Genomic DNA, 16,029 nt, shown 5'->3' on the forward strand with positions numbered 1-16,029 from the left:
GCCTCTGCCTTCAGCTCAGGTCATGGTCCCGGGGTCCTGGGATCGAGTCCCACATTGGGCTCTCTCCTCCGTGGGGAGCCTGCTTCCTCCTCTCTCTCTCTCTCTGCCTACTTGTGATCTCTCTCTCTCTGTCAAATAAATAAATAAATTAATTAATTAAAAAAAATTGTGGAGTTTAATATTGTAGGGTGAATATAAAATGTAGCTGCTTAGAATTTAATTTAAAGGTCATAAATAGCACAGGTGGAATTTATAATTCAGAAAATAACAGCTAAAGATCCTGGTTAATGTTATAATTGCTTCTAAAAAGGAAAAATGTTTCCATTTATACTGTGATACTTACACAAATACTATTGCAAACATGACCAGAGAGGAAGGAAGGAATGGGAACATGTTCTTAGTAACTACAGTAGGCAATTGTGAGGACAGCAAAAACCATAACTGTACTTAGTTCCCAGGGTGAGTCGAAAGAGAGGGTTAGGAATCTGGATTAACCTACCTACTGGTAACAGCTAAAAATTTCAGATTTTAGCTTTTGTTGTTTTTGGCATTTTTTTTTATGTTGTTCTTTATTTTTCATTAAAACAAAACAATACAAAAATTTTTATTATGGGAATTTCAAATATTTTTCAGCCAACCTCAGAAATGATCAGATCATGGTGAGTCTGTTTCCTCTGTAACCTCATCCACTTTCTTTGTTCTGTATTATTTTAAAGCAAATTAAACAAAAAAAAAAGATTTTATTTATTTCTTTGACAGAGAAAAAGCACAAATTGAGTGAGAAGGTAGCAGAGGGAGAGGGAGAAGCAGGCTCTTTGCTGAGCAGGGAGCCCAATGCAGGGGTTGATCCCAGGACCCTAGGATCATGACCTGAGCCAAAGGCAGAGGCTTTAAACCACTGAGCCACCCAGGCACCCCAAAAGATAAAGGCTTTTTGATTAACTATTAGAAAAAAAAGATCTTTTGTGCATTGATAAGTTAGAAAGAAAATAAGGGACTTCAACTTGAAAAACTAAGTGAACACCAGAACCTAAGGAAATTTCACTCTAAGAATATTTGTTGAATTCAGTGAATTTGCCTGTTGGTTTTCCCACCTCACTGGCGTGGGTTGCCGAAGACAGAGACCTGAGACTGCTCATAGAAGTCTCCTAGGAGATCCTGTCCTCTTAATTCAGGAATTCAAAAGAGATATACCTTCTATATAAGATAAACCAGAAATACCCCCCCTCCCTCATCTTACCTGCTTCTACCCCTGCCCTTGTTGCTAGGGTACTATAAGGAAAATGAACTGCCTGGAAACAAGTCAACAAGTGGAGAAAGAAAAAAAAAGTATTGATGTGGATTTGGAGTCACAGCTATTCCTTGCACACATTTGTGACCTGAACTCATAAATACTTGTGCAAAAATTGAATTTCAGGGGATCTTTGGACTTAGGGTTACCCCAGGGTCCTGGCAGAAGCAAATGAATATTCTTTCTGGGGGAATCTACATTCATCCCAGTATCCACAAATGAAATTCTAAGGAAAATGAACAGTCAGAAGTAACTAAATGCACAAGGACACAAGACAACTTGGACAATAACCCACTGAAACAACTAACAACAAAAGCAGACTGACAAGGATTTTAGATAGTTTTAAGCAGATTAAGAAAAGCTAAAGAGAAAATTAGTGAACTGAAAGATATGGGAAAAAAAAATCCAGAAAGCATTATATAGAAAAATGGGCAGAAAATTTAAGATCTCAGGAATCATGAAGACTAGTGTGAGAAAATGTAACATATCTAATAAGGAGAGTGAGAATAGGGAAATAATTTTAAGACATAAAAGATGTTTTTCCAGAACTGATAAAAGATTGCAGCTCAGAATCAAGTAGCCCAAACTAATCTCTAGGAGGATCAATTAAAGAAGTCCATATCTAGACACATCATAATGATACTGTAGTATATCAAGACAAAAAGATCTCCATAGTAGAGGATTAGTGTCTGTTAGAAGGATTAGTATCTGTAATACATAAGAAATTGCCATCGCAGCAATAAAAAGTCAAAGAAAACTGGGTAAATGACTTTATCAACTTTACTTACCAAAGAGAAAGTTCATATGACCAGTAGATGTGAAAAGATGCTCAACTACATTAATAGTTGGACAAATACAAAGTGAAATCATGAAATACTATTGCTTATCTACCAGATTAACCAAATTCTAGTAGTATCAAACATTGGTGAGGATGGTTGTAAATTGGCATAAACATTTTGGAGTGCACTTTGGCGGTACCTAGTAAATTTAAACATGCATATATATGACTTGTGATGTAGCCATTGAACTTTATTTATTTTTATTTTTATTTTTATTTTTTTTTGAGATTTTATTTATTTATTTGTCAGAGCGAGAGCGAGAGTGAGCACAGGCACAGGCAGACAGAGTGGCAGGCAGAGTCAGAGGGAGAAGCAGGCTCCCTGCGGAGCAAGGAGCCTGATGTGGGACTCGATCCCAGGACACTGGGATCATGACCTGAGCCGAAGGCAGCTGCTTAACCAACTGAGCCACCCATGCTTCCCAAACTTTAAAGAATTTTCTCCAAAGAAACTCTTGGCTCATATACTTGAAACATGTACAAAACTGTATTTAGTGTTAGCATTATTTGTAATCGCAAAAAAAACTGGAAATTGCCCAAATGTTCATCAGATTGGTTAAATTAATTGTGACTTATTTATTCAATAGAATTTTATAGAACAGAGAAAATTGGTGAACTACACTTACATTCACCAACATGGTATGAATCTTACGAGTATAATGTTAAACAAAAGAAGGCAAGTCACAGAGAAATACATGCAATATGATTATTTAAATAAAGTTGAAAGCAAGTAAAACCAAAGTATATTATTTAGGGATATATAAGTGGTGAAAAACAAAACCAAAGCAAAGTAAAACAACTTTTACTACAAAATTCAGAATAGTAATTACCTCAGGGGCTGAGAGAGGGGTTTGTGATTAGGGAGTGGAATGTGGGAAAATTTTAAATTGCTGGCAGTGTTTTATTTTTAGATCGTGATTGTGTTTTCATGAGTGTTTGTCCAATATTTTTCTTTAAACTATGTGTATGTGTGTGTTTTGTATCATCAGCCAAAATGGTTAGTTATCAAGAAGAAAAAAACACAAGTAAACCCTAATATTTCACTGAGAAAAATTCATGATTGCCCAATGGGCTATTGAGAGACTTCGTTAAATATTAGAATTAAAGAGTATAGAAAGGTCTTTTATAGGAAAATCTGATAAAGCATGGAGAAATGATTGTTCAGGAATCTTTTATCTGCTAGAATGACCTCCCATTAAAAATACAAGGTTTTTGAGAGTGACAAACTATAAGAGACAAAGCAAACTGAGGGTTGCCAGGGGGTGAGGAGGTAGGGATAGGGTGGTTGGGTAATGGACATTGGGGAGGGTATGTGCTATGGTGAGTGCTGTGAAATGTGTAAACCTGTACCCCTGGGGCAAATAATACATTATATGTTAATAAAAATAATTTTAAAAAAATACAAGGTTTTTAATAATAATAAAATAGTTATTTCCAGGATAAATGATTTCCATTTTTACCATGTATTGAAAACACATGCCTGGCTTTGTATTATGACTCTTATTTGATGTGTGGCTTCAGGCAAAATAGTAACCTTTTAGTGCCTTACATTCTTTACTATCAAAAGAGGATAGTACTTTAAGAGGAGAGTAAATGAGATATAGTATGTTTAAAGGTCTTAGAATAGTGCTTGCCATGGAAAGTGCTTTAACAAAAACCTTAGTTGTTATTATTAAAGTAGCAGTCTTAGCAAATTTTATGTTCTAGTGAACAATTTATTTTTTTTAAGATTCTGTTTATTTATCTTAGAGAGAAAGATTGCTGTGTAAATATGGGGAGGAGCAGAGTGGGAGGGAGAGGCAAGGGGGAAGAATTTTAAGCAGATTCTTTGCTGAGCATGGAGCCTGATACAGGGCTCACAACCCCCAGGTCATGACCTGAGCCAAAACCAAGAGTTGGATGCTCAAGCACTTAACCAACTGTGCTACCCAGACTCCCCATCTAGTGACCTATCTTTGGAACATCAGTGCCTTGATAATCAGAGTTATAAGGACTTTTTAAACCTCTAAATGCATGTAACTTAATTCTAATTTCCACCTTTTAAACTGTGTGCCTCTGATAAGGTTCTTCACTTATATTTTAGAACTTCCCTTGCATATTGTGAATGTAGTGTTAATGTAATGATGATACCACATGAAAGCAGTTTCAGGGAAAAAACTGGGTTCTGTTTTGGTTCTCTCCTGACTCACTTGGGCAGGTGTACCTCAGATCACATTTTTCCCTTGAAAAATGACTATATAAACTATTTAAAAAGATCATTGAATTGCTTTAATTAATTCCTACAAAACAGTTTAATATAAAAATCTACACTATTGCATTTATTTGATATGAGTTTCATATATGAAAAGAAGTTTTGTGTGATTGATATGAGGAAAACATGCAGTGCTCAGATTTCTCAAACCTTGATTATCTCTAATTCCTGATTAAAAATTAATTTTATTCAGGCTATTTATCTGTTAAATAGGAAAGCAAGATTGAATTAAATGAAATACTGACTTTGCTTTCTCATTGAGAAGTGTATGAGGATTCTTGAAAGCTTCTATGAAGAGAATATAAGCATATGTTATTATTTTCTTCAGTTTTGAGTTACTATGTAAGCAGATAATCTTTTTGCTATGTAAAAAGAAAATATAGAGGATAGTAATGGGAGTGTGTTAGAAATGATTATAAATGTGGATTTATTTTTTCTTGTGGGTTAGCTGGGAACCTCTCCACTTCATCTGGCAGCACAGTATGGGCATTATTCCACCACAGAAGTACTACTCCGAGCCGGTGTAAGTAGGGATGCAAGAACCAAAGTGGACCGAACACCATTACATATGGCAGCTTCTGAAGGCCATGCCAGCATAGTAGAGGTTTTGCTTAAGGTATGTGTTCTCTTTTTGCATTCAGTTTTTGAAAGTAAGCCCGCAAAGGATTTATGGTTTTATAAGACAGAGAAGAGAACTACTTTTATTGACTGTGTCTAGGGTTTTTTTCCCCTGTGTTAGTTCATTTGTGTGTGTGTGTAAGCCCATCAAATGAAAATTATCTTGAAGTTTCCCTTTGTGGGAGAAAAAGAACTTTTAGGTGTGTTCTTAGTTAAGTCAGACAGACAGCTGATTTCTTAGACTTTGGTTTCCATTATTTGAGGGTCTACAGCTTTGTCTTACTGGACACAGTTAAAACGCTATGGAAGGAAACATAAGGCTTGGATGATTAACAGACAGTAATACAAATAAGGATTTTTATTCTGGCCTTTAGATGAATCTATCCGAAAGACATACAGTGTCAGCCACAAATGTGAATCACATGTGATTCCACATTTTCTATTAGCTACATTAAAAAAAGTAAAAACTAATTTTAATATTTTATTTAAACTCATATGTACGAAATATTATCATTTCAACATGAAATCAATATAAGATTATTAATGAGCTATGTTACATCCTATTTTTGGTGTTAAGCCTTTGAATTTCAGTATATGTTTAAATATATAGTACATCTCTGTTGGGAGTAGCCGTTTTTCAAGTGCTTAATAACGTATGTGTCCAGTGGCTGCCATATTGGACAGTGCATCCCTGATAGCTCCCTTTTGATTATTTATATTGTACAGGTTTTGAAAGCAAAGGATATTTTTATATAAATAAGGAACTAGAATTAAAACGTTCTGGAAGAATGCTCATCGTTCGCCTTTTTTTTTTTTTTTTTTTTTTTTAATGTGAGAGAGAGCATGCGCATGAGCAAATTGGGGCATAGAGGCAGAGGGAGAGAGAGAGAGAATTTCATGCAGGCTCCACACACTGCACAGAGCCTGATGCAAGGCTTGAAATCAGGACCCTGAGATGATGCCCTGAGCAGAGATCAAGAGTTTGATGCTTAGCTGACTGAGTCACCCAGGCACTTCAACTTTACTTCTTATGCCATTCTATCCGCTGGTGCTCACAGCTTGGTGACCGAAAAACATCTTTGCTACACTCCTAAGAAATTAGAAAGAAAACTATTAGGAAAGTTAACATGATAGAAAGCTGATTAAGTGACATGTGTGGAGATTTGTACAGATTATTCAACACAAAAAATAGAGAGCTGATCATGTTGATGCAGATTCTTGCTTTAAAGCATAATGGCTGGTATTTTTGTATTAGAAATTCTTTGCATTTTGTTTAGAAATCTCTTATTTTTCAATATTTTTATAGCATGGTGCTGATGTTAATGCAAAGGACATGTTGAAGATGACAGCTCTACATTGGGCCACAGAACACAATCATCAAGAAGTGGTGGAACTTTTAATCAAATATGGTGCTGATGTACACACGCAAAGTAAATTTTGTAAAACTGCATTTGATATTTCAATAGATAATGGAAATGAAGATTTGGCAGAGATATTACAGGTAACATTTTAATTTGAGAAAATAAAAGGATCTCTGTCTTGTGAATGATTTGAGCTGTTTAACTTTTGGCTTTTCATTTTGGACTTGGTTATTTTGGACAGTTATTTTTCCTCTTTTATTTCCTCTTTGTTCATTTACTATTCATTTTTCTGATTGTAAGACCATAGTCTTTATATGTAATATTAGAAGATTAGGTAAAGTGATTACTTTCTGTGTTTTTAAGTTCCTAAATTCGCCTTCTGGACATTTTATTCTATTATTTTTGTTGCATATTTGGATATAGTATGGTTTTTCAAAGTCTGTTAGACTTCCACTAAAATTTTCCTTTAGTAGCTATAGTACTGTCCCCAGAGTGACATAGTCTCTATCACTTTGATTGGTTTCTTTTATTTTTAATCATCCTCAAAAAAAATCTGGAAGCATAGTTATTTATGGCTTTTGGGCATGCTTCTTTTTAAAAATATTTATTTGATTATTGAAGGGAGGGGCAGATGGAAAGGGAAGAGAGAGTCTTAAGCAGACTCTGCGCTTAGTGTGGAGCCCCACACAGGGCTCAATCTCACAACCCTGAGATCATGACCTGAGTCAAAACCAAGAGTCAGATGCTTAATTGACTGCGCCACCTGGACCCCCCGGAGCAAGTTTTTCTAATAGCCAATACTGTTTCTTTTTTCTTTGGCTATACAACTTTGATATAAATTATCCTTACTCACTGCCTCTTGCCTATCTTCTTGTTCTCCATCCCAGTAGAACCCTTAGTTAAGACCATCTAACTCTACTGAATTTCAGCCAGTTACTTAAAATATTTTATATGTCCAGGAAAATGATTATTGTGATGCCTCTTGTAGTTCTTTCATTCTTAGGAGTATAATTTGGGGGCCAGGGTTGAAGACTGAAAACAGTTAATTAGGAAGGACATGCATTATAGGTATAGTGATACGTATATTGCTGAATATAGTAGAGGAAATATTAAAGTAATTTGATTTCTGTAGCCACAGGGCAGCAAAATCTTTCAACTGTGCTCTATAAAAAGCCTTCCAGATATCCCTTTCTCTTCTCATGGGATTTTGCTGCTTTTTACCTAACAGGGGAATTAATATGTAAATTCCTCTCTGTGATTTACCACTGCACTCTTAGTAGACCGTATACAAAGGTTTCCCTTTGTTTTATATGATTCTTAAGTTTTAGAATTTCCTGTATGTTTATGTTTGCACTACATTGCGAGTCTATGCTATACATTCCAGTTGTAATTCTAAAAACCCCATTTTGATTTGTGCCCTAGATTGCTATGCAGAACCAAATCAACACAAACCCGGAGAGTCCAGACACCGTGACGATACACGCCGCCACACCACAGTTTATCATCGGACCTGGAGGGGTGGTGAACCTAACAGGTCTGGTATCTTCAGAAAATTCATCCAAGGCAACAGGTATTGAGATGCATATAGGATAGCTGTTGGGACTTTATGCTTTAGTAGGTATCCTCCTTGTAAGAAAGAAGTGTTGGAGAATGAGGGTAAGAGTGTATCTATCGCCTTGGTTTTCTTTGGTATCGGCAAAAACCAGTTTTTAGGAGACACAAGAATTTGAAGAAAGGTGATATTGCAAAATATACTGCAATATTATCTTCTAAAAAGTAATGATATCCAAGCCTGTTTTTCACACCGATGATCCAAGCTTCATTTAAGAGTGGAATAAAGTAAAACAGAGCATCATAAACGTGCATTAGCTTAAGCTCCTTTAAAATATAAATCTGTCTTCTCTTTTGTCACAGATGAAACCGGTGTATCTGCAGTTCAGTTTGGAAACTCATCCACGTCAGTATTAGCTACGTTAGCTGCCCTAGCTGAAGCGTCTGCTCCACTGTCTAACTCTGCGGAAACGCCAGGTTAGAGAAACAAGGCAATGTGCATGTTAAAAGTTGGAAACTCAAATATTTGCAAAGGCTAGGAAGGTAATATAAAAGGCTAATGTGAGCAGATTTCTGATGACGGCCTTCTGAAGACGAGAGCCCAGAGCAGAGGGCATCTGCTATTTAGCTCTAGCCAATTATGGTCCTATGTGCGGTGTTGCCAGATTCCGTCTTTCATGGAAAGCTGAAAATCTGGATTTTTAAAAGAATGTTAAAACTTGTCAATTAATTAAAATCTGATTAAGATTAAAAGCAAACTTGTGTGATTCATAGAAAACCATGTCTCTATACCCAATGGCCTTTGTTTTCACTAGTCTGTGACTTTGTATATAAAGTAGATAAATACATATATGAACTTGCTTTTTCATAACTTTTAATTTTTGTCAGTTCTATTAGAATTATATAGAATCTTACAGACTGACAGAACTAGGAAGTAGCATGCCTGCATCACCATTAAAGGATGACCTGATGGTGAACAATGAAAACAGTATCAGTAGCTGGTTTAGACCAGGTTTTACTTTGACACGTAAGCAGAATAGTTTCTGCTGTAATTATTATGTAAGTAGATGTTTTTTTAATTAAGGAATTTTAAAAATGTCATAAAATTATTATTCTTACCATAGTTTAGGCCATTATATTTAGCTTTTAAAAGTGGTTATAAAAGAAAGATGGGATTGGGAGGGAGACAAACCATAAGTGACTCTTAATCTCACAAAACAAACTAAGGGTTGCTGGGGGGAGGGGGTTTGGGAGAAGGGGGTGGGATTATGGACATTGGGGAGGGTATGTGCTTTGGTGAGTGCTGTGAAGTGTGTAAACCTGGTGATTCACAGACCTGTACCCCAGGGGATAAAAATTTATGTTTATAAAAAATAAAAAATTAATTAAAAATTAAAAAAAAAAGAAAAAAAAAGTGGTTATAAAAGAATAATTTATTGTCACTCATTATTTAAATTTGTTTTTTTCAAATTGTGCCCAATAATAACAGTAACGACAACAGATCATTGAATGCTTACTTGTGTGCTGTGCCCTGTAGTAAATGTTTTACTCACAATCTCACTGACTTCTCACCAAAAAGCTTGAAGATCTATATTACTGGATTTGACTCTTTAAGGTGCTACTAATTGAAAGACGTGGTTTTTTTCAGGGAGAAAAATGTGCCTATTTTTCTCTTCTTTCTCTCTCTCTTTCTCTCTCTCACTCCTTTCTTTACTAACTAGTGATAATAAACATTTTATCTATTCTCCAGCTTCTTTAGCATCACCATCAATTTTGGAATCTAAGCCCTTGTATTTGGGAGTTGTCAGATTTTTCAGAATCACTTTTGGCTGTTAGCAGTTATGTGCAGCATCACATTGGATTTGCTGCTTTTATAACCTGTGCCTAGATCTCTTTAGCATCTTTGTCATTGCATAAGCATAGCAAAGAAAATTAATTTTATTGGTGGTTTCTATTTTGGTAAACTTTCTAATTTTTTGTCTTTAATTAAAGGATGTATCTCTGAAAATTAGGCAACTTTTCTTGAAGGTCAGCTGAAATTTTGACATTTAGATGTTTGGCTCCCTGAATTAGTCATACCAACTTCTCTGCTTTCTACTTTTGAAAATGTTATATATGATTTAGTCTGAGAGATTAAGAATTTCAGTTGACTTTTATCGCATGTGATTTACAATCTTTTGTGAGTGTAGTAATTTTTCATTTCACTGCTACGTCATAGTGGAATCTTTTTGAAGATATTTTAAGAGCTTGAATTAAGTTAAAGTTCAGGTGAGTACATTGCCACCAATGTAAGTAAGTCAGCTGAGATGTGTAATCAGACAAGGAAATATCTTCTCACAGCTCAGTTTCCACATGCTCACACTAAGTATTCTCTGCTTCATGGCTCTTTAGTTTCTCTTAACATCAATTGTCAGGCTCATCCTGACTTTAGAAAATATTTACATATATTTTTTCAAGGACATCCTAGTTAGGATCTGGGAAGTAAAGTAGTACTCTCTTTATTTTTTTAAAGATTTTATTTATTTATTTGAGAGACAGAGATCACAAGTAGGCAGAGAGGAAGGCAGAGAGAGAGGAAGGGGGAAACAGGCTCCCCACTGAGCAGAGAGCCTGACTTGGGGCTCGATCCCAGGACTCTGGGATCGAGACCTGAGCCAAAGGCAGAGGCTTTAACCCACTGAGCCACCAAGGCACTCTTAGTAGTACTCTCATTTTATATGTGATGAAGAGCTGAGATGTATGAGTTTAAATAATTTTTCCAAAAGTAGCATAACCATTAAATGGTGAACAGAATTTTGTGCTCAAGGTCTGATTGATTCTGAAGTTGTGTGACAGTGACCACTATTAATATATTGCAGTTTCTTGATGATCAGTGGACTGGTCTATTCTACAATGTTTATAATTTGGTTTGTGATAGGAATAACTATTTATGTGATTATCATTTTGTCTTCTACCAAACAAAAGCATCACTATTCTTGCCTTTCCTCCCGAGGTATGTCTGTTGAAACAGTCTGCTGAAATAAATGTTTTGTTCCCTTGTCTTTCTTTAATGGGTGAGATGTAGGGATTTAGATGGAAGAGAACTCATTCCAGTTGATTCCATTTTGGAAGTTACTCCAAAATGAAGATACAAAAAAAAGTAAAAAAAAAAAAAAAGTAAAAAAAAAAATTCTTTGGGAGAGAGTGCAGCTGCTTTTTTTCTTCATAAGGAAAATCACAGCCATGTAGTGGTATACTCTTTATTAATGAACAAAGGCTTTACGTTACCTCTTTCTACCAAAGCTTATAGCCCCCTCTGTTACAGGTATTCTCTCTTTGAAAAATCAAAACTTCAGGAAACTCACACTCTTACTCCCTTTCTTTTTGCTTTAAAACAAAACAAAAATGTGCAAACAAGAGTTCTTGGAAGGATAGATCATGTTTTGGGTTAAAGAAATAACTCAGAGCTGTTCTTGTGCTAAAATTTCCACTTATACATTTGTAAACAGCTATTCATTTATTTTGAGAAAAATTATTTATTCATGCACTGAACAGATTTTTGTTGAGTGTCTCTCATGACCTGGTTACTCTGCTTGCTGCCAGAGAGAAAATAGTGATCAGATTCAGTCCCAGCCCTTGTCAGACATGTGGTCTTTGGGTAGAACAGGATGTCCAGCAGTTACCCAGGTAAATAACTGTGATCAGTGCTACCTGTAAAGAAGGCAGGATTTTCACCTAGTCTGGTGGCTCAGAGAAACTTCCTAGAGGACGAGATATTTTAAAATAAAGATGGAGTAGGAGGGCGCCTGGGTGGCTAAGTGGGTTAAGCCGCTGCCTTTGGCTCGGGTCATGATCTCAGGGTCCTGGGATGGAGTCCCGCGTCGGGCTCTCTGCTCAGCAGGGAGCCTGCTTCCTCCTTCTCTCTGCCTGCCTCTCTGCCTACTTGTGATCTCTCTCTGTCAAATAAATAAATAAATCTTTAAAAAAAAAAAAGATAGAGTAGGAATTAGTAGAGCAAACACTGGAGGAAGAACATTTGAGGAAGAGGGACACTTATAAAGCTTTTGAGGTCAGGAGGAGCTTGTCGTTTTCAGGGCACTTCAGAGGCCCATGTGGCTAAGCCCAGTGAGTGGGAGAGTAACTCATGGTGGTTGAAGGTAATGTATGAAGGACTTTGAAAATGATTGTGTAGGCAGGCTCTGAAAAGGCATTCAGTTAGGACTCTTAATGCAATCAACTGGGAAGAGATAGTGGTGGCATGGATTAGGATTTGGCCAAGAGACAAGAAGTGACAAGATTTGAGACTTGTTTTTGTAGAATTGGAAGTTGTAATTGGTTAGATGTAGGCCTTACATCCTCAGTATAGTTTGTCTAGTCCTTTTAAAGTAAATTCTTTCATAAAACGCTATTTTTAAAAAAATATTTTATTTATATATTTGACAGAGAGATCACAAGTAGGCAGAGAGGCAGGCAGAGAGAGAGAGAGGTGGGGGAAGCAGGCTCCCTGCCAAGCAGAGCCCGATGTGGGCATCGATCCCAGGACCCTGGGATCATGACCTGAGCTGAAGGCAGAGGCTTAACCCACTGAGCCACCCAGGTGCCCCCATAAAACGCTATTTTATGGCTCTAGCCTAAAGTCCTATATTGATTTTGTTTTGCTTAGCCTTATTCTTTTTTGTGCCCCAGCTATATAATCTCATGATTAAATAGGCATCTGTGACCATCCTTCCTTTTTATCTTTAGAACAACTTCTGTTAATTGTTCATACGGTGTTTTTCCAGAGGAGTAATGCATCTGGTAGCTGTTTCCCTCCTTTCTCCTAATAGTGAAATTTGAATCAGGTCCTCTCTGTACATTGTTTTTCTGCTGTTCCTAAAATAGAACAGTAAAAGTGAATTGTCTTTAAGGGATAAGCTCCTGGACTTGATAAGGTTGTGTTGGTTTTGATTTTTTGTTTTTAATTTCAGGTTCACTTGTAGGCCCAATACCTTTGAAATATTTTCAGTGAACACGGTTTCTCACATTGAAACATTTATATAAAGAATTTTCAGTCCTCAAGACAGGTTTTTTTCTCTGTGTTATTTGAATTCTGTGGCATTATATTTAAGTCTTGTTCAACAAGAGATCTCTGATATGTTCAGTGATGATGTAGGCTATCTGGGCTTTCTTTATATATTACAATCTAACTTTTGATTTAGATCAATGAATATTACACTTATTTATTTTTTTTAATCCGGGGGAGGAGGGTTTGTGTGTGTGTGTGTGTGTGTGTGTATTTTAAATAAGTCTTTTTTAAAGTTTTGGTTTTTTTTAAAATTTTATTTATTGATTTGACAGGCAGATCACAAGTAGATAGAGAGGCAGGCAGAGGGGGAGGGGAAGCAAGCTCCCCGCCGAGCAGAGAGCCCGATGTGGGCCTCGATCCCAGGACCCTGAGATCATAACCTGAGCTGAAGGCAGAGGCTTAACCCACTGAGCCACCCAGGCATCCCTAAAGTTTTTATTTTGTCTCTTTTATTTTTACATGTTTCAACATTTCACTGTTGGGTTGTTCTTGGGATTTCTGAGGGACACTTTGTCTTCCTACATAATTGGTTTCCCTATATTTTTTTTCTCAAATTCCTTACTACAGCACAACTTAAAAAGAAAACTTTTTAGATGAAAGGGAGGAACTCTATTATTTTAATGATAGTCATCAAGATAGTGCAAAGATGAAAGTTCTTGAGTTGTGCCTTGATTGTGTGTGATCTCAGAAATCTCTTATGTATGATTATGTTTTAAAATATTTACTACTTGTAGTTTAGCATTCAATCAGACTGAACATTTCTTTTTCATATGGATATTTTTAATAAAAAATCAAAGCAATAACTAATGTGTTTGAAAACCTTAGTAGTAGTTCTGTTGAATATATTACTGTTTTATGTCCTACATTTCATTTTATAATTATCTTCCTGAAATTTTCTTAAGTGCTTGGTGATAAAGCCTAGTTATAGTTTACGAGAAACAAAAATGAGAGAACTCGAAACATTTTCAGTATTCTGTTCTGCAGTTTGTACTGTGACCCTTACTTATTACAAATTCCAGAATCATAGGGTTGCAGCTAGGTCTGTTGCTATACCGCGAGTACATCTTTGAAAACTAGGGTACTCATACTTGTCTTCTTTTAAAAAGGAGCTCACTAATACCTATGATGTTCTGCTGGCAGTTGGTAGCCATTTAGCATGTTTCAGAGCACCCGTATGTTTGAATGGTAGGTAACAGGGCTCATGAGAGAATAGTTTTATTTAATTAAGCTTTTTGTAAAGTGTTCCCTCAAATAATCCATGAAAAAACCCGTATTATTTAGAAATAGTTTTTATATGATTTCTTTTTTCAGAATTATATTGAATTGTTCTTTATTTTGTACAATTATTTGAAATTATTTTTCAGAATTATATGTATTAAATGTTATATTAAAACTTCTTTTTAGATTGACAGTTTTCAAGCCCATAGATAAATTGGAGGATGAACTTTATTTATACCTTTCGCCTGTCTTTACCACCTGTTAAAATTTGCCACACCTGCATGTACACACACGGGTGCACTTTTATTATCCCCAGTTATCTGCCGGTGGGCAGATATTATGACACCTCACCCTTAAATACTTCAGCATATATCTCCCAGGAACAAGGACAGCCTGTTACATATTCATGGCTCACTGTATTTCCGAAAAACATCAACATTAATTTAGTAACAGTATCTGACATGTGGTCCACATTCAAGTTTCCCCAGTTAGCCCCCAAATATCCTTTAGAAAATGTTTGTTTTTCACCCAGGATCCAAAGTTCACGCATTGTATTTGCTGTGTCTCTTTGGTCTCCCCCAGCGTAGGGCAGCCCCTACTACTTCCATTGTTCTTTTTGACATTGAAATCTTTGTAGACTCTGTGCCCGTTGTGTGCACAGACATTTCATTCTGGATCCGTTTGTTTAGTAATAATTAGATGCAGGCCAAAGATTTTTCAGGAAGAACACAAGTGATGTTTTGTAATGTCCTGTTGCATCACATCAGGAGGCACTTGTCAGGCCATCCTGATCCTGATGGGTTGGTGAGAGTAGTCACTGCCAGGTCCTTACAGGTACCTTTCCCCTACTAATCTTTGGTGTGATACTTTGAGAATATATGAATATCTTGTTTCTTGCAATATTTCAGTGGTTTTAACACCTATTGGTGACCCTTGTTTGAATTAATTATTACATTGGGGGTTATAATGATAATTTTTCTTGTTTTGTTAATTTTATGTGATTCTTCTATCAAGATCTTTCCTCTTTCCCCCTTTCTGTCCTTTTTCATGAAGTATTATTATGGGCAAATGGATTTTTAAAGATTCATTGTGCTATAATCCATTATTGCCATTCTGTTTTCTTTCCTTTTTTTTTTTTTTTTTAATTAAGTTCAGTTAGCCAACATATAGTAGATCATTAGTTTGTGATGTAGCATTCAGTGATCCATTAGGTGTGCTCATCACATCACGTGCCCTCTTTAATACCTATCATTATTCCTTTGGAATCCATTTTCTTTGTTGAAGTGTAATATGCATACAGAAAAATGCACAGCTAATAAGTTTAGAGTATAATGACTTATGTCAGTGTGACTACTCCTGTATAATCACTGCCTAGTTCATAAGTGGGAAGAGTAGAGTATATATTTTGTATCTGACTTATATCACTGAGCATGTTTTTTGTCAGATTTATCCATGTTTTATATTTTGTTTTAATTGCTGTGTTGTATTCCACTGTATCAATCTACCATAGTCTGTTTATCCATCCTCCTTTTGATGGATATCTGGTTGGTTTCAAGTCTTTTACTATCATGAGTAAAGCTGCTATGAATGTTGCTGTACATGTGTCTTTCAGGAGCAGTAGTTGGGCCTAGGATTGCCTGTGGGAAAGGATTTTGGCAGCATTAAACTGTGATTTCTTTACCCATGCAAAGGCAGGGATGCTGTTTTCAACTGCCAGAATCCTCTCTGAGCCTCTCACAAAATATTAAGAACATAGTTTTGGATTTTATTTAAATAAATGTTACTATATTGTATTATTCACTATCACAGAGTACTCGATCTGTGTGCCACTTACTGTCAAGGCAACTCCAAAAAGGG

The 16,029-nt window shown here is 36.0% G+C and overlaps 1 protein-coding gene across 17 annotated transcripts in view; it reads left to right on the forward strand.

Annotated features, from left to right (window-relative positions):
• The window catches only part of GABPB1 (GA binding protein transcription factor subunit beta 1), a 975,210-nt gene that overhangs the window by 39,865 nt on the left and 919,316 nt on the right, over nucleotides 1-16,029 (forward strand). For 9 of the 17 annotated variants that reach the window (XM_082734807.1, XM_082734806.1, XM_082734805.1 and 6 more), the window contains exons 3-6: nucleotides 4,829-4,996; nucleotides 6,305-6,499; nucleotides 7,782-7,893; nucleotides 8,274-8,387. In XM_082734807.1, the coding sequence (XP_082590933.1) occupies nucleotides 4,829-4,996; nucleotides 6,305-6,499; nucleotides 7,782-7,893; nucleotides 8,274-8,387 (589 nt within the window). Of the gene's footprint in view, nucleotides 1-4,828; nucleotides 4,997-6,304; nucleotides 6,500-7,781; nucleotides 7,930-8,273; nucleotides 8,388-16,029 lie in introns of all 17 variants that reach the window. The other 8 variants (XM_082734802.1, XM_082734801.1, XM_082734811.1 and 5 more) reach the window with 1 other exon arrangement.

This window comes from Mustela nivalis, assembly GCF_964662115.1.
Source record: "Mustela nivalis genome assembly, chromosome: 6".
NCBI classification, from domain to species: Eukaryota; Metazoa; Chordata; class Mammalia; order Carnivora; family Mustelidae; genus Mustela; species Mustela nivalis.